This window comes from Natrix helvetica, assembly GCF_964273705.1.
Source record: "Natrix helvetica genome assembly, chromosome: 2".
NCBI lineage: Eukaryota > Metazoa > Chordata > Lepidosauria > Squamata > Natricidae > Natrix > Natrix helvetica.
In genome coordinates, this window is record NC_138552.1 from 108,173,515 (window position 1) to 108,194,696 (window position 21,182).

At 40.0% G+C, this 21,182-nt stretch overlaps 2 protein-coding genes and 1 gene segment (V, D, J or C); 1 reads left to right on the forward strand and 2 right to left on the reverse strand.

Moving 5' to 3' along the window:
- Positions 1-876: 876 nt before the first annotated feature.
- LOC309385782 (cationic trypsin-3-like) lies at positions 877-6,603 on the reverse strand. Its single transcript, XM_081940496.1, has 5 exons — positions 6,445-6,603; positions 3,118-3,283; positions 2,585-2,838; positions 2,068-2,204; positions 877-1,114 (listed from the first exon to the last, which is right to left on the reverse strand). The coding sequence occupies exons 1-5, from the start codon at positions 6,482-6,484 to the stop codon at positions 965-967; spliced, it is 747 nt and encodes a 248-aa protein (XP_081796622.1). The 5' UTR covers positions 6,485-6,603; the 3' UTR covers positions 877-964.
- Positions 6,604-8,626: 2,023 nt separating this feature from the next.
- Positions 8,627-8,965, forward strand: LOC309387375 (T cell receptor alpha variable 13-1-like). The segment is given in 1 exon: positions 8,627-8,965.
- Positions 8,966-14,148: 5,183 nt separating this feature from the next.
- Positions 14,149-18,480, reverse strand: LOC309385784 (cationic trypsin-3-like). Its single transcript, XM_081940498.1, has 5 exons — positions 18,383-18,480; positions 16,220-16,385; positions 15,698-15,951; positions 15,180-15,316; positions 14,149-14,386 (listed from the first exon to the last, which is right to left on the reverse strand). The coding sequence occupies exons 1-5, from the start codon at positions 18,420-18,422 to the stop codon at positions 14,237-14,239; spliced, it is 747 nt and encodes a 248-aa protein (XP_081796624.1). The 5' UTR covers positions 18,423-18,480; the 3' UTR covers positions 14,149-14,236.
- Positions 18,481-21,182: the final 2,702 nt, after the last annotated feature.

Genomic DNA, 21,182 nt, shown 5'->3' on the forward strand with positions numbered 1-21,182 from the left:
CTGAACATTCCTGGTAAAATTTGACTCCTAGGAAATAAATCTACTTTGCTATCAATGTAGAAATCCATTCTGGCAATTTAAGTTAAACTTAGTCCTTATTGGAATACTTGTGTCATAACCTGAACCCCTTTCTTCCTAAAAATCATAAATCATACCTCTGAGGGACTAGAGTTTAGGACTGTCTCCAATCTAGGTTGCTAGGTTGTTTGCCTGTGTGAAATAAAGGGTAGGTGTCTGCTTGCAAACTCTGGAATGTGGCTACTACCAGCAATTTGCTTGACTCCTTCACTTCCTGGTGTTCAGGAGCATACTCGAGATTGTTTCAAAGTTGTCTTTGATGTGATATACATAACTGACTCAGACTGGCTGATTATTGTTTTATATTTATATTGCGGTTAACAAACACCTTCTGAACTCAGTTGATCGGGATGGTATCATCATCATCATTGAATCTCTTCATAAATACATACTTTTGGAAAACATTTTCTTTTGCATTCAAGGCCAGTGTTTCTTCCTTCAGTCTAAAATGTTGGTTGGCCACACTGCAGTTCCTGATGGTTGGGTTTGGGAAAGGAGATTACACTAGTTGACATCTCCTCAACCTAAAATCTCCTGGGTATCAAGCTACATCCTGGTGACTTCCCAAACCATTCCGGGCCCTTTGTTTAACCACAATACAGGTATGGTTGCCGTTGCCTTCTTTTCACTATTGCACGAAAATTTACAGCTCTTGTAGCAGGTTAACATCTAACTTTTCATAGCATCTCTAATCATTTCGTTAACTTTAAATATGATCATTGAAAAGGATTGAAACTCATCTAGTTTAAAGGCCAAGACCTTTCCTCACCACCAAAGAAAGATACCAATCACCAGGCCTGTCATTGAACAGCTCTATTTTTTATTTTTGCAGATGTAATCTTTGCTACAGATGTGAAAAGGGATATTTCCAGACAGGAAGTGCAGATCAGTTGGAACTGAGGGTTTGCTGAATCCAGGAAATGTAGTTGCAAACTTGAGTGTAGACACCGGGTTTGTTTTTCTGAGCACATCCATAGCCCCAAGAGACAATTCCTTGGAGTTCTCCATTGCAGACAACTGGGCCACCAGAGTCTCCCTGGGAAAGAAAGGATGAACATGTACACGTATTCCACAGGCAGGATAGTGAATGAGGAAAGATAATTTGCATCATATTAGACTCTGGTGGGTGGAGGCAAGGAACATCTTACAGAAGGTAAAAGAGTCTTCCAAGTGAAGTCTAGTATTCCTCTATATTAGGTGGAATAATTGCTACTAGGATGAGATGAAAATCCCAGATGTACTACAACTGTCTGGTAAGAGTTTCCTAAAAGAGATAGCACCTCACAAAGTCTGCCATTTCATGGACTGTTGGGGAAAATCTGAAAATCTGATGCTTTTGAAGCAATATAAAATTATACTAAGCAATTAGAATTATTCCTTTGTGCCATGAAATAATGTGCCATTATTAGCACAATAGCAGTGTTATTCAAAATTAGTAACTTTAAGATGTGTGGATTTCAATTCTATTCATGTTGGGGAATTCAGGGAATTCACGTCCACACCTTTTAAAGATGCCAAATTGAGAAACACTGCTCTAAAGGAACCTGGTGGAACAGGAAGCTGCCGTATGCTACAAGGCAATGTAATATCTCCTACACCGCTTGACTTCAGTTCTCCTATGACCTTTTACACACACACACACACACACACACACCTATTTTAATGTCAAGTGGGGAGAAAGTTTAAATTCAGACATGCATCTTCATACAAGGACAGGAAATTCTGAATCTCCAATCTGTCTCTTGAACTGCAGATGTAGTACATTCCCATGGAGAAATAATGTAGATCCAAAGTAGAGTTAGCAAAGTAATAAGAATATAATCAGAGCTGTTTGTTTATTCTTACAAAGATCTCTCCCAACTGTCCACTTCTCTATTATATTGTCAGGGCCAACACAAGCTAGCTATGAATTTAATTTATACAGTGGGATGTGTTTTGAGCACCATCTGAACTATATGATGGAAAATAGAAAAAAAGGAAATTATTTACCTGACAAGAGTCTTTCCCACCTTCCAGGTATCCTGCACAAAACATATTGTTGGTGATATCTCCTGGATAAGCCCCAATGCACTCACTCTGAGAAAGTACAGGGACATTCAGGCACTGTAGGAGGTCTGGATAATGTTCTGTGGGAAAGATCGAAGAAATTGTGTTCACTTTCAAAAATAGACATTAGACATTCCCTGGAAAATTTCTACATAGCAATAGTAGAAAAGAAGCTCATCCACAAATCTCTATAACCTTATTGTCCTAAGGATGCCAACGATCCTTTGCTTCATTGGAGAAACCTTCCAGTTGACCAAATCCTGGACTTAAGGCAAGTTCTGAGTATCTTATTGGGATACATGGTTTTACATGAGATGATCCAATTTATAACGGAATTTGTTAGGAAATGAAAGCCAAGGATCAATATCTATTACCTTCTCCCATCAATTTTGCTCAAGAAACTCAACTGAAAATGATCACAGATGATCCTATCTCGGTTAAGAACTTGAAGAAAACTCACTGCCACTGCTGAGAATGTTGCCCCAGCCAGAGACTAAACATATTTCTCCTGTGGACGGACAGCTGCTTGGTAGACGGATTGCTGAAACACGGGAGTTGAGACTGGCTGGTTTGCTTAGTTTGATGAGCATAATGTCATTGTTGAAAGTTCTGGGGTTGTATTTGGGATGGAGAATGATTTTGACTGGATCAATGTGCTGCTCGGAACCATCATCTTTGGTCAAACTGTGTTCCCCAAGTCTCACTTGGATTTGGCTGAATCAAAACAAGAAATAGACATTTTGGTCATATCTATTTTCATCCAACTTATTTTAACATATTTTGCCCAGAATGGCTGAATCCTGAAAAAGATGGACACAATTGTATGTTGACTTCCACTATTGGGCAGGCAAGGAACACTTCTATAAATATGTGTGCACACTTATCTGCAAATAAAAGCATGTATGTGTATCCTTTGTTTGATTTACTAATTCAAGTAAATATATCAGTGCAATGGTGATGTTCCAAATAAAATAAGAACACAAAATTACTTACGATCTATAGCAGTGAGCAGCTGAAACAATCCATTGGTTGTTTATGATGGCGGCACCACATCTATGTCTTCCAGAATACAGAGAGACCTGATAGGGGACAGAATGCTTTTGGCAGGTGTAACCGCCCACAATTTTATCATCGTCTTCATCATCGATGGGGAAGGCAACTGGATAATGAAAATATTTAGAGAAGATTTCATAGTGGTGAAACCGGAACCAAATATTCATCACTTTTAGCAGTAGGGATTCATGAAATCTTTGGTGAGGTTTGAGGGTTGCCCATTATGATATCTTCATCTTATTCATATAAGCCACAAGATAGCCAGTCTGCCAGTTTTATATGAATGGCTGATATATAGATACATTTACATTCACTATACCTTCCTTAACTATTAAAATATCCTAATGTTCACTGTATTCCCGCACCAGTTTGGCAATATGTTTTTTGTCTTCAAACTTCTCATTTTTCAGATTTCATAATCTTTTCTAATCATAAGTCTCTCCGCCTTTCTTTTCTGCTCAATCTTCTCACTCCTCCTTCATAGATTTGCTTTGCAGATTGATATTCATTTATTCTCTCTCTATGTCCCAACCTTTCAACGATTATGTCCCTCCGAATATTCAGTTTCAATGCCTCACACACTTACACATTTTCACTTCTTTTAAGAAACATGAACTTCTTGCAAACAGGCCATATATTCATAAAATATATGAGGAATAAGGAATAAGAAGTAATGAACCAGACTTTTCTCCTTTAAGCTGGCTATCATCATGAAAAGGGCAATGATTTCCACTCTTGTAGGGTGGGATGCAGTGGGATGGATGTTTGTACTACGTAAAGCTTCTGATCCAAAGGCAAAGCCTGCTTTGGAATATGGGAAGTTATGCATATGGCACATCTCCATTTCCTTAGAGATACTGATCCCCCCCTCCCCCCCGGGTTGTACAATTGGGTGATCTGGAATCCTAGGAAAAGGTGGGTCTGATTTCAGAAGTTACAGGCAGCCCCTTAATATATTCTTTAGCATCTTTTTGTCTTCACGTTCAAAGTACTGCCCAGCCCTGAATCAAAGATCCTTTGAACAACTTCTTTCCCTTACAGAACAATTTGTCTCCTGCAAGAACATGGAATTGATAATGATTTGAGCTTTGAGTTATGGATAATCTTTAAGAATATTTGAGGTGTTGGGTTTAGTTTTAAAGAGCATAGATTTTATCTGTTGTCAGTGCTCCAAAGAAGAATTTGCTTGTTCTCAGCTGTTCCTGTCTGCACTTTTTTTCACTTGGAGTTATTACTGGGAATAAGTTACACTAGCCCACACACTGTGAAGAATAGTTTAATGGCTTTGGCTGAAACACAACTTTCTTTGGCTATTTCATCCACAAAGATACCTGGTTCAAAATTCATGATATTTGTCTAATACTATAGCTCTGTGTTTCTGAAATTTGAAAGCTTTTTGATATCTGGTCCTTAAACTCTAGAATTCCCTGGGAAAAATAATCTATAGATTAATCTTAGTAGCTTGGAAGTCCCACCTTGGCAAATTCAACCTTGAATGCTGGTTTAAGAGCTGCGGACAGGAAGGCACTACAGAGAGTGATCAATTCGGCACAAGAAACCATTGGTTGCCCTCTGACACCACTGTCATTGATGACATTGCCAGATCTCACTGCTTTAGCAGAGTAAGGAAGATACTCAGAGATGATTCACACCCTGGTCAGTGTCTCTTTGCACTTCTACCATCAGGAAGAAGACACCAGGACGCAGCGTGTGTTGGCAGGGGAGGAGAGGTCGACCCTACGCCCCCTTACTTGTGGGGTACCACAGGGGTCGGTCCTCTCGCCACTCCTGTTCAACACATATATGAAGCCGCTGGGTGAGATCATCCATGGTTTCGGGGTGGGATATCATCTGTACGCTGATGATACTCAGCTGTACTTTTCCACCCCGAACCACCCCAACGAGGCCGTCGAAGTGATGTCCCGGTGTGTGGAAGCCGTACGGGTCTGGATGGATGACAACCGACTCAAACTCAACCCCTCCAAGACGGAGTGGCTGTGGGTACCGGCTCCCCGGTTCAGCCAATTAATTCCATCATTGGCCATCGGGAGCATTCAACTCGCCCCCGTGGAGCGGGCACGCAATTTGGGCGTCCTCCTGGATGCCCGGCTGTCCATGGATGACCATGTGACAGCCGTGGCAAGGGGGGCGTTCCACCAGGTTCGCCTGGTGCACCAATTGCGCCCCCTACTGGACCGGGACGCCTTACGCACGGTCACTCATGCGCTGGTGACGTCTCGCTTGGACTACTGTAACGCTCTCTACATGGGGCTTCCCTTGAAATGCACCCGGAGGCTACAGTTGGTCCAGAACGCAGCCGCGCGGGTAATTATGGGGAGTACTAGGTACTCCCATGTGACACCGTTCCTGCGCGAGCTGCACTGGCTTCCTGTGGTCTATCGGGTGCGTTTCAAGGTGTTGATAACGATCTTCAAAGCGCTCCATGGCTCAGGACCTAGTTACTTGCGGGATCGTATTCTGCCCCATACATCCCTGCGACCAATCGGCTCGCACAGAGAGGGCCTCCTCCAGGTGCCGTCCACCAGGCAGTGCCGGGGGGCGACGCCTAGGAGTAGAGCCTTCTCTGTGGCGGGCCCAGCCCTGTGGAATCACCTCCCCCCGGATATTAGGAATAGCTCTGACCTCCACTCCTTTCGTGTAAAGCTCAAGACCCACCTATTTCAAGTAGCGGGCCTGGCTCTACTTTGATCTAACTATATCACTCCTGACGGGTTTTTTATTTGGGGTATTTTAATTGTATTCAATTATTTAGGGATTTTTAAACATTGTGTTTTTAATTGTTTGTATTCATCAGCTCACCTCCTCCTTGTATATGTCTTGTATATGTTCTTGTTATATGTATGTTTGTCTATATATTTATTTCCTATGTTTTATTGTACGCCGCCCCGAGTCTTTCGGGAGAGGGTGCGGCTAAGAAATAAATATTTTATTATTATTATTATTATTATTATTATTATTATTATTATTATTATTATTATTATTAAAGTATAGCCAGCCGAACAAACAGGTTTAGAGATAGTTTCTATCCTTGGGCTGTGAGACTTTTAAATACAACCACAATCACTCCATGCGCACACTAGTTTTTTTTCTTTTTCTTTCTTTTTTAGTTTCTGTTACAATTTTGCACCAGTGAGGTTAAAACCAATTTCGTTGTATTTTGTACAATGACAATAAAGACTATACTTATTCTTTTCAATCACAAAATGAGACTTTTCAGCACTTGTTCTGAGAAAATGATTGACTTACCAGCTGCTCCCAAGAATGCTACCAGCCAAATGAACTTCATGTTGCTTTCCTTCGTCAAAGAGGAAGACCAGAGGAGCTGCTGCACATATTTATGTTGTGGGACGAATATTACCTTTGCTCCAAGGACTCAATCGAAAGCAAAAATACGCAATGGAAAATACAAACTTTGTTACTTCAGTCAATAACAGGTGGAGAAGAAAGATGGGATTCACATGAGTTTCTCCTGTACCTGATCCATCCAACCATTTAATACGGTCATTCTTAGATTAATACTGTGGATACTACATTTATCATACTAAAGGTTAAAGATTTTATCATTGGCCTCCTTGCAAGTAAGTAAATATTATTTTTACGAAGTGGAAACTTTTTGTGGCAATGTTATCATGATCATTTCAAAGGTTCCTGGGTCTTGTTGGATGACATTGCTTAATCGATGGAGACCAGGATGTGAGTGAAAAAGTATATTGAACATAGTCATAAAAGTCCAGTTAAAAACAGAAACTGGGAATGTTTCTCAGCAGAGTCCACAAAACTGATATTAAACTAACTGCTATGGTAGTTTTGGTCATATCTCTGCTTAAATGAGTTTTCATTTTACAAATTTTCATTTTATTAATTTTCATTGTACAAATGAAAGTTCAATTACACTGGAAGATTTGTGTTTAATTCAGTGTGGAATCAGCTTTCCTGTGTATTACATCTAATACAAAAGAGAACAAAATACATCTCAAACTTAAAGTTTATCCTTTTAATTCTCCTGATTGCTAGAAATGGTATGATGCTATCATTGGAGGACTTTTCAATAAGGGAACAACAATCTTTGAATCTTCAAAATTCTTTCTGAAAATAAATAACGGAGAGCAGCTGAGCACCGAAGAGACGGCCTAACACAAAATGTACTTTGCAGTGTCTGAAAACTGAGATCGTAGAAGAAAGAAGAGGGAGAATTAGAAAAAAAATGTTATTAATTTAATTGCTAATCATGCCTGTCATAATCTGCCATTAACCATTGTTAGTGAGTCAGCTTTGTAACTGGAAGAGAGATGAGTTCCTCTGGTGTTGCAGGTCCCCACCTTCACTTCCTGCTTGGTTAGAGAGACTCAGAAGTCCTTCCTGCCACCAAAGAGGTGCTCCAGAGAGCTTCTTCTGGGCCAGGATTCAAGGGCTGATGTCAAGCTGGGACTTTTCTTGCAATAGGAGAAATGCAGTGGGAAGTTCTTGGTGTGCAGATATGGGCAGGTAGGGATTCTTTTTCTCAAGTGGATGGATACATTTTGCCATCTCCAAAATTTAAAAACAAAGGATAGAAAATGGTGTTGGGGAAAAAAGAGAAAGAAGAGAAACTGCAGCAGGAAAAAGCTGAGGAAACAAACTGATCAAGAAGCGAGAATTAGGAGGTTTGTTTGAACGACGTGAGAAGTCTCTGCTAGAATAGAAGTGATCCAGCTTTTGATGTCTGATTATTGTCCTCTGTCTTAAATATGATTAAGACAAAATTATAAATTATACTTGATATATTAAACAATTTATTATTGTACAGGGGTCTCAATACTGATGTTTGCCTTTTAGCATATGGTCTTTGAGGTTATATTGTGGTCTTTTATGTTATTTTCAGCTGAGTTCAGCATTCTCTTTAGATGGAAAGATGGAAAGAAAAAGTGGAAAGTTTTACCTTACCCAGGTAAAAAGTAGGATAACCTCCTCAAATAGGTCTGTAGAATTAGCTCATGAGATTGGCTGGGTTGAGGAACAGTGAGTGGCCTTAATTCACCTGATGCAACCAAGAGAGAATCAAACTTGTGTCTCTTGTACTCCAGGCCATTATATGATTACATGTATATTAAAAATAATATGACCAAGTGAAAGAATTTGGGAAACCCACAGAAAGCTTGGTCCATCCTCTTGCTACTGTTCTGTGGGTAGATTTAATTTGGCAAAGAGAAAACAAAATGCTACTGTAAAGACATGAAGCTCATAGCTTGGTGTGGTAGCTTTTCCACACTCTCCTTCCTGAATGTGAAATTTCTAAGCCTTATTTGGTTGAAATGTAAGAAGGATTTGATAGCAAACAATTAGGGGCACCAGGAGAATAGATCTTTTTTTCAAAGATAAAGAAATGTTTAAGGAAAACAGCACTTTTAGGTTTCTAGTGCGACAGTGTGTATTAACCATCTCCCCAGGGATGAATCTTGCCTTCATAGTCTTCATAGGTGTTTGCCACGGGGTCACAGTGACCCAGAAGGAACACTTCAAAACCATCCAAGCAGGGACCCAGGCGAGCATCACTTGTGAACACGATGACAGCAGCTATTTCGTCATCCATTGGTATCGGCAGGAGCTTAATAGTGGACGGACAGAACTACAATTCATTGGCTTATCCATACAAGGAAACCGTCCACAGATGGAAAAGAAAAACTACAACATATACAGACGAGACGTGACCCATGCTTCTCTCAGTATTCCTCCAGATGAGGCTGCAAAGCCAGCAAAATATTTCTGTGCTGTTTCTCAGGCACAGTGAGAGCTCCAGGTTTCACAGCTGCACATGAACTTTGCAGCGCTCCAGTCAGCCTCCACTCCACAAAGACATGTAAGCCAAACTACTGAAATTATACAGGATTTGGATCACAGGGACATGGACCACTAAAATCTTTCTCAGTTACTGCCAGAAAATCTGGGAAAACTAGATTGTGTTTCTCTCTTATAACTCTCTATGCAACCAGATAGATTTTTGATTGTTATGAATGAGAAGTTATAAACAGATGGTAGAATGTTATTTGGAACATGAATACCATAGCAAGGAGTTTAATAATAATAATAATAATAATAATAATAATAATAATAATAATAATAATAATAATAATAATAATAATATTTAATTTGTTAGCCGCACCCTTTCCGCAAGGGACTCGGGGCGGCGTACAATAAAAAACTTACATACATACATATAAACATACAGATACATACATATACATACTTATACATACATACCCGGAGGAGGTAATAATTAAGTATACAACACATTAATAATAATAAAAAATTGCCATTAAAAATACCCCATAATAATAATACAATTTAAAAAGGACTGTCAATTTAAAGCATTCTTGTCCACTCAGGTATCCTCAAGATGTGTTTCGCTACAAATTTCACTGCTTCCAGTCAAAAAACTGATTGACCAGAAGTAGCTCTTCGCACAATGTATCCGAAGTAGGATAATTTGAGCCTGGCTAATTATGCCTCTAGTGAGAATTTTGGATTGATTTGTTTAGTGATCTATCAGTTTTTATTTTCCTGGTTATCCGTGGTATTCTCAGGATTTTTCTCCAACGCCCAAGATCAAGGGCAATATGATTAGTCTCCATATAGCGAATATTTTCTGTCCATCATTGTTTGAAAAATAGACTTGGCAGCAATTTCGGATGAGCTCTTTTTGCAGCATCCAAGGTGCTGAAGACCGTAAGCATCTCTGGATTAAACTGTTCTGAATTTAGATGGAGGGTTTTCCGTCCAATCATCTTTCCTCTCCGAGAACAAGGATGTCCTTGAAAAGTAGCGTTAGAACAAAACTCAGTTAAATGAACCTTTGATTTTTTAAAGTTTATATTATTTGAATGTAATACAAATGAGAGCTAATATAAAGTAAGTATGCAGTGAAGTATGGATTCTGAACCTTAAAAAAGAAAATATTGGGTTCAGACCCCACCTTTGCAAGAAGCATGCCATATGGCCTTAGATCAACTACTAGTCATAGCCAGCTGTAGTTCCATAATTCCTGTAAGATTATAATATTCTAAGGCTATAGCGAAATAAATGAGAGGGACAAAATGTAACACTGGCAAAACAGATTTAAATGTTAATATACTGATATCCAAGTTGTACAAGCATCACCGTAAATTGAATCTTCTGATTCTTTCCTTTTCTGCATGATGGACTTGTGACCTATTCCTAAAGTGGAATTGAATAATTGAAGAATATAGTTGCTGACCTTGCCATCATTTATACCCTCGCTGACTTCTTAAGGGCTTTATCGGGGCCTCATTCCTTATTGTTTGTCTTTCAAAAATTGTCCTGACGTATTTTTTCTGCTCACTCTACTTAACCTGTTTTTTTTTTCTAAAGATCTGTTGTCATTGTAATATACTGTGGGCAAAATATTCTCATGTACCAATAGCTGGTTTAGAATTCAGTCCAGTTCCAGGCCTTCTTTGCAGAGGAAGGAAGGTGTCTTCAACGGAGCTGCTGTTTCACGTGACCTCTAATCCCTTTAGACTTCCCCTTCGCTCGGATTGTTGCAATAGAGTGGTTAGTTTTGCCTTAAAACGAAATATTATGGTATTGGTTTGAGACTCAGTACAATTTTACAAAGAAATTATATCCCTTTCCCCTGCCACCTTGAGCTTCTTGCTTCGTACTTTGCTTATTTGTTTTTAAAGGCCGTTCTACCATTTCACCAATTTTCCAGTCATCTCAGCTTGAAGGCGCTGATCTAAGTTCCCAAATTGTGATAAGTGTTTCATGGTAGAATAAGTAAGTACACTACAAGCCGTCAGTGTGTAGAACCCATTTTGCTTGAGAGTGAGTAATACAACAGGAACAGGAAATGCATCACAGGAACAATAGAGATGAATCCTAGAGTGGCAATGTGATACAGGAAACAACTACAATAGAGAGGAATGATAGAGCTGTATGTAAGGTAGACATAACACCTGTAACAATAAGTGTAGTCTGGATTCCCAGGAGGGAGGGGCAGGATTCCAGAAGCCAAAGAGGCAGGGAAGCTTAGATCGTTTGGTTGGGAGAAACAGACTTAAGAAGGCTCCTTCCTAACAATTCTCAGACTATAGTTGCTTGAGTTTATCAACATTTCTGCCTATAGGTGAGGAACAATAAAGGGAATTACTCAGAAGTAATTACACGTGTCTTTCTTGGTTCTTGGGGCCTCTCACAAGTGGTCCCCAAAACCTATGAAAGAAAGCTTAAGGGAAAAAGAGATTAAAGAAAAAACTGCTGCACTTTGAACCAGTAACACTCAAATTCCAAGGCACACTGTCTATATAACTGCAATGATTGTATTAATGGTGGGTTAAAAATCCTTAGAAATAAATAAATAATTATAAAGATTATAAATTATAAAGATCAAAAGGCACATTATAAATAATTATGTGCCTTTTGATCTTTTAATTCATTAATTGGTGTGATTATGTATGTATGTATATATGTATGTATGTATAGATATACATTTAATGTAACGTGTGTGTACGAGCTATGCTGGCGCAGTGGTTATAGTTCAGTATTGCAGGTTACTTCTGCTGCCTGCCGGGTGCTTGCAATTTGGCAGTTCAAATCTCACCAGGCTAATACACACAGAGAGAGGGAGAGAGAGAGAGAGAGAGACAGACAGATATGCATACACACTTAAGGAAAGGCCTCTACAGCTGATAACAGAGCTCCGGATTGACACGGAGCTCTTTTATCGGCTGCAGAGGCCTTCAGGAAAGCCTTGCCAGCTGCAGAAGAAGTGGGCTGGCAAGGCAGGTGTCGGGGTGTGCAAGGCCTGCCTGCAACTGTCTGAGGGTAAGTATTAGGACAGCTCCACCCCCCCCATCCCCACCCTAGGTTAATTTTTAGCCGTGCGTGTTGCCCCACCCTGTGCACCCTAGAGTGGGCAGGGTCCTAATTAGGGCATATTTGGGGGGGGCGGTAGGGCTTATATTGGGCTCGTGTAAAAATCAACTTAGGGCTTATTTTCGGGCTAGGTTTTTTTTTTGGAGGGGGGTCGGAACACAGTATATACATATACACCAGGGGTGTCCAAACTTGGGAAATTTAAGACTTATGGACTTCAACTCCCAGAATTCCCCAGCCAGCATGCAGTCAGCCTCCATCCGTGCCACCTAGACATATAAGCCAAACCACTTTGGTTATAAGGTTCTGAATCACATAACATGGAGCACTAAAAACCTTTCTGGATCATATTTAAGGGGGAAAAGAAAAAAACTGGCAAAATTCTTATTACTGTATTTTGTAAGAGTATAAGAACACCTTATTCCTCCCCAAAAGAGAGTGAAAATCTGGATGCATCTTATAGACTGAATACAGCCATATTTGGACTTCTGAAATCCCGTCCTGCGCATCCTATTCCCCCCCCCAAAAAAATGGACATGCAGAGGGTCTGGGAGGCCTGCAAAGTGCTCCTGGGGGCTTGGGAGGGCAAAAGCAAGTGAAAAACGGGGCCATTTTTCACAAAAGATGGGGCGTGCAGAGGGTTTGGGAGACCTGCAAAGTACTCCTGGGGGCCTGGGGAGGGCAAAAATGAGTGGAAACGGGCCTGTTTTTTTTACAAAACTGAGAATGCTTTTGCCCTCCTCAACCTCCAGGAGCACTCTACAGGCCTCCCAAACCCTCTGCACACCCCGATTTTGCAAAAAATGACCTCGTGTTTGTGAAGAAGACCATCTTTCACCTCCCAAGCCCCCCCCCCCACATCACGTTTTGCCCTTCCCGGCCCCCAGGAGCACTTTGCAGGCCTCCCAAACTCTGAATGCCCCGTTTTTCACAAAAATGGGGCATTCAGATGGTTTGGGAGGCCTGCAGAGTGTTCCTGGGGGCAGGGGAGGGCAAAAACGTTTTTTAAAAATTTATCTCTTCAAAATCGTTGTGCGTCTTATACTCTGGTGCGTCTTATAGTCCAAAAAATAAGGTAATGCATTATAGAATTTTGACTATTATGAATGACAAGTTAGAAACACATGGTAGAATGTTATTTGGAACATGGATATAAAAGCAAGGTCCACTCTGGTAACCTCCCGATGTGTTACATTGCTTCCAATTAAGAAGGTGACTACCATGTAGACAGAAAGACTCCCAAAAGAAAGTTACAATTCTGGGGTCCAACAAGATGACATTGTTTAATGGAAGGGTCCCAAAGCCTGCCCCCCCCCAGGTGTGTAGGATGAGCAAAGATTGTGGGACATATGAACTCTATTTGTATTAAGCCTAATTATATTAGTTGGATTGAATATGTGGCATCAAGGCTTTTTTGACTCCTACTAATAGCTGGTTTAGACTTCCAGAGAAAATTGTCACCGTAAGTTCAAAGGGGCAACCAAGGATGATTTGATTGTCTTCTCCAATTCTCTTCTGGCACAGTAGTGCCGCATGCAAATATTTGTGAACCAGAGAGATTCTTTTTTAGTTATAGCATGCACAAAGATTCTTCTTTAGTTATAGAAGCACAAATGTCAAGGGGAAATTACACTAGACCTTTTACATGCATCAACTGATTTTAAAGATGTACACAACACAATACATCCTCATCCTGGACATAATCCCAACATGTGAAAACAAACATTGTTTGTTTCCTTGATCTCCAGAATGAGACACTGTTACAAGACACTAAAACCACTTAAAACTGCAATCTGATCCTGAAATGCACTCAGTTCTTGCTTCACAATGATAATTAGGTCTCAAATTTCTATCTCTTAGTAATGCGGTTGTGAAGTGCAACATCACATGACAATGTCATTGTATTCTCTGTGACTTTTTTCAGAATCACACTCTAGCGTGTACCTTTTGTAGTTCAGAGGAGACTTCATCATTTCACTCATTTTGATTGTGATCATTGAAAAGAATTAAAACTCATCTACAGTAGTTTAAAGGCCAAGACCTTTCCTCACCACCAAAGAAAGATACCAATCACCAGGCTTGTCATTGCACAACTTAGTTTTTATTTTTGCAGATGTAATCTTTGCTACAGATGTGAAAAGGGATATTTCCAGACAGGAAGTGCAGATCAGTTGGAACTGAGGGTTTGCTGAATCCAGGAAATGTAGTTGCAAACTTGAGTGTAGACACCGGGTTTGTTTTTCTGAGCACATCCATAGCCCCAAGAGACAATTCCTTGGAGTTCTCCATTGCAGACAACTGGGCCACCAGAGTCTCCCTGGGAAAGAAAGGATGAACATGTACACGTATTCCACAGGCAGGATAGTGAATGAGGAAAGATAATTTGCATCATATTAGACTCTGGTGGGTGGAGGCAAGGAACATCTTACAGAAGGTAAAAGAGTCTTCCAAGTGAAGTCTAGTATTTCTCTATATTAGGTGGAATAATTGCTAGAATTATTCCTTTGTGCCATGAAATAATGTGCCATTATTAGCACAATAGCAGTGTTATTCAAACTTAGTAACTTTAAGATGTGTGGATTTCAATTCTATTCATGTTGGGGAATTCTGGGAATTCACGTCCACACCTTTTAAAGATGCCAAATTGAGAAACACTGCTCTAAAGGAATCTGGTGGAACAGGAAGATGCCTTATGCTACAAGGCAATGTAATATCTCCTACACCGCTTGACTTCAGTTCTCCTATGACCTTTTACACACACACACACACACACACCTATTTTAATGTCAAGTGGGGAGAAAGTTTAAATTCAGACATGCATCTTCATACAAGGGCAGGAAATTCTGAATCTCCAATCTGTCTCTTGAACTGCAGATGTAGTACATTCCCATGGAGACATAATGGTGATCCAAAGCAGAGTTAGCAAAGTAATAAGAATATAATACGAGCTGTTTGTTTATTTTTACAAAGATCTCTCCCAACTGTCCACTTCTCTATTATATTGTCAGGGCCAACACAAGCTAGCTATGAATTTAATTTATACAGTGGGATGTGTTTTGAGCACCATCTGAACGATATGATGGAAAATAGAAAAAAAGGAAATTATTTACCTGACAAGAGTCTTTCCCACCTTCCAGGTATCCTGCACAAAACATATTGTTGGTGATATCTCCTGGATAAGCCCCAATGCACTCACTTTGAGAAAGTACAGGGACATTCAGGCACTGTAGGAGGTCTGGATAATGTTCTGTGGGAAAGATCAAAGAAATTGTGTTCACTTTCAAAAATAGACATTAGACATTCCCTGGAAAGTTTCTACATAGCAATAGTAGAAAATAAGCTCATCCACAAATCTCTATAACCTTATTGTCCTAAGGATACCAACGATCCTTTGCTTCATTGGAGAAACCTTCCAGTTGACCAAATCCTGGACTTAAGGCAAGTTCTGAGTATCTTATTGGGATACATGGTTTTACATGAGATGATCCAATTTATAACAGAATTTGTTAGGAAATGAAAGCCAAGGATCAATATCTATTACCTTCTCCCATCAATTTTGCTCAAGAAACTCAACTGAAAATGATCACAGATGATAATATCTCGGTTAAAGAACTTGAAGAAAACTCACTGCCACTGCTGAGAATGTTGCCCCAGCCAGAGACTAAACATATTTCTCCGGTGGATGGACAGCTGCTTGGTAGACGGATTGCTGAAACACGGGAGTTGAGACTGGCTGGTTTGGATAGTTTGATGAGCATGATGTCATTGTTGAAAGTTCTGGGGTTGTATTTGGGATGGAGAATGATTTTGACTGGATCAATGTGCTGCTCGGAACCATCATCTTTGGTCAAACTGTGTTCCCCAAGTCTCACTTGGATTTGGCTGAATCAAAACAAGAAATAGACATCTATTTTCATCCAACTTATTTTAACATATTTTGCCCAGAATGGCTGAATCCTGAAAAAGATGGACACAATTGTATGTTGACTTCCACTATTGGGCAGGCAAGGAACACTTCTATAAATATGTGTGCACACTTATCTGCAAATAAAAGCATGTATGTGTATCCTTTGTTTGATTTACTAATTCAAGTAAATATATCAGGGCAATGGTGATGTTCCAAATAAAATAAGAACACAAAATTACTTACGATCTATAGCAGTGAGCAGCTGAAACAATCCATTGGTTGTTTATGATGGCGGCACCACATCTATGTCTTCCAGAATACAGAGAGACCTGATAGGGGACGGAATGCTTTTGGCAGGTGTAACCGCCCACAATTTTATCATCGTCTTCATCATTGATGGGGAAGGCAACTGGATAATGAAAATATTTAGAGAAGATTTCATAGTGGTGAAACCGGAACCAAATATTCATCACTTTTAGCAGTAGGGATTCATGAAATCTTTGGTGAGGTTTGAGGGTTGCCCATTATGAGATCTTCATCTTATTCATATAAGCCACAAGATAGCCAATCTGCCAGTTTTATATGAATGGCTGATATATAGATACATTTACATTCACTATACCTTCCTTAACTATTAAAATATCCTAATGTTCACTGTATTCCCGCACCAGTTTGGCAATATGTTTTTTGTCTTCAAACTTCTCATTTTTCAGATTTCATAATCTTTTCTAATCATAAGTCTCTCCGCCTTTCTTTTCTGCTCAATCTTCTCACTCCTCCTTCATATATTTGCTTTGCAGATTGATATTCATTTATTCTCTCTCTATGTCCCAACCTTTCAACGATTATGTCCCTCCGAATATTCAGTTTCAATGCCTCACACACTTACACATTTTCACTTCTTTTAAGAAACATGAACTTCTTGCAAACAGGCCATATATTCATAAAATATATGAGGAATAAGGAATAAGAAGTAATGAACCAGACTTTTCTCCGTTAAGATGGCTATCATCATGAAAAGGGCAATGATTTCCACTCTTGTAGGGTGGGATGCAGTGGGATGGATGTTTGTACTACGTAATGCTTCTGATCCAAAGGCAAAGCCTGCTTTGGAATATGGGAAGTTATGCATATGGCACATCTTCATTTCCTTAGAGACACTGATTTCTCTCTCCCCCACCCCCGGGTTGTACAATTGGGTGATCTGGAATCCTAGGAAAAGGTGGGTCTGATTTCAGGAGTTACAGGCAGCCTCTTAATATATTGTTTAGCATCTTTTTGCCTTCACGTTCAAAGTACTGCCCAGCCCTGAATCAAAGAGTTATGGATAATCTTTAAGAATATTTGAGGTGTTGGGTTTAGTTTTAAAGAGCATAGGTTTTATCTGTTGTCATTGCTTCAAAGAAGAATTTGCTTGTTCTCAGCTGTTCTTGTCTACACTTTATTTTTCACTTGGAGTTATTACTGGGAATAGGTTACACTAGCCCACACACTGTGAAGAATAGTTTAACGGCTTCGGCTGAAACACAATTTTCCTTGGCTATTTCATCCACAAAGACACCTGGTTCAAAATTCATGATATTTGTCTAATACTATAGCTCTGTGTTTCTGAAATTTGAAAGCTTTTTGATATCTGGTCCTTAAACTCTAGAATTCCCTGGGAAAAATAATCTATAGATTAATCTTAGTAGCTTCGAAGTCCCACCTTTGCAAATTCAACCTTGAATTGTTATAAAAAGTTCTCAGGTTCACTAGTTGGCTGTTCAAATCCTACTTGAAAATCTAGAGAGGTCTCTTCCACACACGTCTCTCGTAATTAGAAAGGCCCAACAGAGACTTCATTTCCTTAGAGTCCTGTGAAAAAATCAGGTGGAACAACGGCTGATGACCTCTTTCTATTGGTCCACCATGGAAAGTGTCCTCGCATATTGCATTACAGTATGGTATGCTGGTTTAAGAGCTGCGGACAGGAAGGCACTACAGAGAGTGATCAATTCGGCACAAGAAACCATTGGTTGCCCTCTGACACCACTGGATGACATCGCCAGATCTCGCTGCTTTAGCAGAGTAAGGAAGATACTCAGAGATGATTCACATCCTGGCCAGTGTCTCTTTGCACTTCTACCATCGGGCGGAAGACATCAAAGTATAGCCAACTGAACAAATAGGTTTAAAGATAGTTTCTATCCTTGGGCTGTGAGACTTTTAAATACAACCACAATCACTCCATGCTCACACTTGTTTTTTTCTTTCTTTTTTAGTTTCTGCTATAATTTTGCACCAGTGAGGTTAAAACCAATTTCGTTGTATTTTGTACAATGACAATAAAGATTATACTTATACTTATTCTTTTCAATCACAAAATGAGACTTTTCAGCACTTGTTCTGAGAAAATGATTGACTTACCAGCTGCTCCTAAGAATGCTACCAGCCAAATGAACATCATGTTGCCTTCCTTCGTTAAAGAGGAAGACCAGAGGAGCTGCTACACATATTTATGTTGTGGGACCAATATTACCATTGCTCCAAGGACTCAATCGAAAGCAAAAAATACGCAATGGAAAATGCACTTCGTTACTTCAGTCAATAACAGGTGGAGAAGAAAGATAGGATTCACATGAGTTTCTCCTGTACCTGATCCATCCAACCATTTAATACTGTCATTCTTAGATTAATACTGTGGATACTACATTTATCATACTAAAGGTTAAAGATTTTATCATTGGCCTCCTTGCAACTAAGTAAATATTATTTTTACGAAGTGGAAACTTTTTGTGGCAATGTTATCATGATCATTTCAAAGGTTCCTGGGTCTTGTTGGATGACATTGCTTAATCGATGGAGACCAGGATGTGAGTGAAAAAGTATATTGAACATAGTCATAAAAGTCCAGTTAAAAACAGAAACTGGGAATGTTTCTCAGCAGAGTCCACAAAACTGATATTAAACTAACTGCTGCGGTAGTTTTGGTCATATCTCTGCTTAAATGAGTTTTCATTTTACAAATTTTCATTTTATTAATTTTCATTGTACAAATGAAAGTTCAATTATACTGGGGACTTCCGGTTCCGGCGGCTACGGCAACGGGCAAGGACTTTGCCCGCTCCCGCTCTTCGGTGGGCTTCCCCCGTCTTCGGGGGGGCACAGGACGCCCCGAAGAGGCGCCCTGCCAAAGGAGCAGCTCGCGGAAGGCTCTGGCACCGGCAGCGGCTGGTGGGGGCTTTTCTGCTTTGATCCAGGCACCAGGGAGCAGTTTCGGAGGACGCGCCTGCGTCTCGCCCCATGCCGATCGGAGAATGCAAAACTGAAGGAAGCAGCGGCGGTGCGGTGAGATGCTTCCTCTCTTCATCCCCTTACTTTTGAATTGAAAGGCTTTTTCAGTACTTTTAAAAGTTAATCTTTCGGAGTTACTCTTTGAGGAGCGGCTAGAGGGGAGGGGGATTCCCCCCCCTTGGACAAGCGGCTTGTTAAAATTTTGCTCTCGCCCCCTGGGGAAGGAGGAGGGGGGAGAGCCAACTAACGATGCCTCACCCTAGTAAAAGTGCGTTTTATGGGACTTAGATCCAGAACTTATTGATGACCTGAGAACTTTTTGAACTTTTAAAATTTTCTATGCCTCTGAGCCCAAAGCTGGCAGGGCAAGATGGCACTCTTCCGTTGTCTTCATGAACTGTGAAACCTGACTCCACCTTTAAAATTCAGGCTTCCGGTCTTTGTCTCCGAGTCACCCAGAGGAATCTCTTGTGGATTGCTATTTTCTGAACTCTTTGGAGAAAAAACTTTCATCTATTGCTAGAGTGATTAAAGAAACTCCCACCTGTTTGGATCCTCTGCCTTCTGGACTCGCCTGCCTGCTCTACTTCTCCAGCTGCCCAGTTCCTACACTGACTGATCTCTTTGTTTCATAAACCATGTCTCCAAAAAGACCACCCCCTGGAAAACCTGGCTTTGCCACTTCTGCTCCAACATCTGCAACATACAGCCCAGCCACACAGTCAAAGATAACAGAACTGATGCAACCTAAGACTACAGAGATAGACCTTCAACAAATGCTTCAACAAATTTTACAAGGCCAGGAGGAAATTAAGAAACAGCTAAGGGAAATGAAAGATGAAATTAAAGAGAATCAAGCTCAAATTTATAAGAACTCACAGAGACTGGACCTTGTGGAGGGTGGGGTGGCGGAGGCGAAAGGGGGGGGGTAGAGGCTTTACAGAAGGGGAACAAAGAACTTGATATCCAACAAATGAAAACAGAGTTTGAGAGAATGTCCTTTTATCTTAGATTTCAAAATGTAATAGAAGCAGATGGGGAAAACATAAGGGACATTATGACTAATATTTTAGCTGAATACATACACAAAGATAAACAGCAGATGGAATGGGAAATAGATCTGGTCTATAGAGTGAATTCAGCATATGCCAGAACTCACAATGTACCCAGGGAGGTTCATATTAAATTCCTTAGGAAAACCACAAGATATGAAATTCTGGGTGTACAAAGGGGGCAAACACTGACATACCACGACAGGGAGACAACCATTCTGAAGCAGATTCCCAAAAAAATTAGGGAAAAAAGGAAAAGCTATTCGCAATTGGCGAATAAACTATACCAGAAGGGGGTGTGGTTTAGATGGTTGATGCCTGAAGGTATGCTCATATTCTGGGAGGAGACAAGAATCAGAATCAACACACCCATAGAGGCACAGGCCTTTATGGAAAAAAATAAAGCGAACCTAGAAAAAACAGAAGATACCACAACGGTCACACAGGACACGGGAGGGGCCGGAGCTCTGCCAGCGGGGGGTGAAGGGGAAACACTAAGAAAGCTCAGATCACAAAAATGAATAGAAAACCACAATGTTATAAACAGACCGAAAGTAATAATGAAATTATATCTAGACTATATATCATAACTATATAAATTGATTGAAAATTATTTTTTCTAGAATTAATATGCTGATTTTTTATTATTATGTATTAATGTTTGATATTTAGATGTAACCTATGAGTTTGGAGGGAGGAGGCGTCTGCCAAACTTGCAACTGCCAAAATTTGTAACCATTCCACTTACCCTTTTCCTTATAAATGTTTTAAAAAACCAATAAAACTTTTTGAAAAAAAAAAAAAGTTCAATTATACTGGAACATTTGTGTTTAATTCAGTGTGGAATCAGCTTTCCTGTGTATTACATCTAATACAAAAGA

Bases quoted from the DNA above. Each gene is read 5' to 3' on its own strand.
- LOC309385782 (XM_081940496.1), bottom strand. From the start codon at position 6,484: ATGAAGTTCATTTGGCTGGTAGCATTCTTGGGAGCAGCTG. The intron at 2,839-3,117 runs GTAAGTAATTTT...GTTTTGATTCAG, and splicing joins GCTGCTCACTGCTATAGATC to CCAAATCCAAGTGAGACTTG. The intron at 1,115-2,067 runs GTAAATAATTTC...TTTCTTTCCCAG, and splicing joins GTGGGAAAGACTCTTGTCAG to GGAGACTCTGGTGGCCCAGT.
- LOC309385784 (XM_081940498.1), bottom strand. From the start codon at position 18,422: ATGATGTTCATTTGGCTGGTAGCATTCTTAGGAGCAGCTG. The intron at 16,386-18,382 runs GTAAGTCAATCA...TTCATTATCCAG, and splicing joins AGCATTCTTAGGAGCAGCTG to TTGCCTTCCCCATCAATGAT. The intron at 14,387-15,179 runs GTAAATAATTTC...TTTCTTTCCCAG, and splicing joins GTGGGAAAGACTCTTGTCAG to GGAGACTCTGGTGGCCCAGT.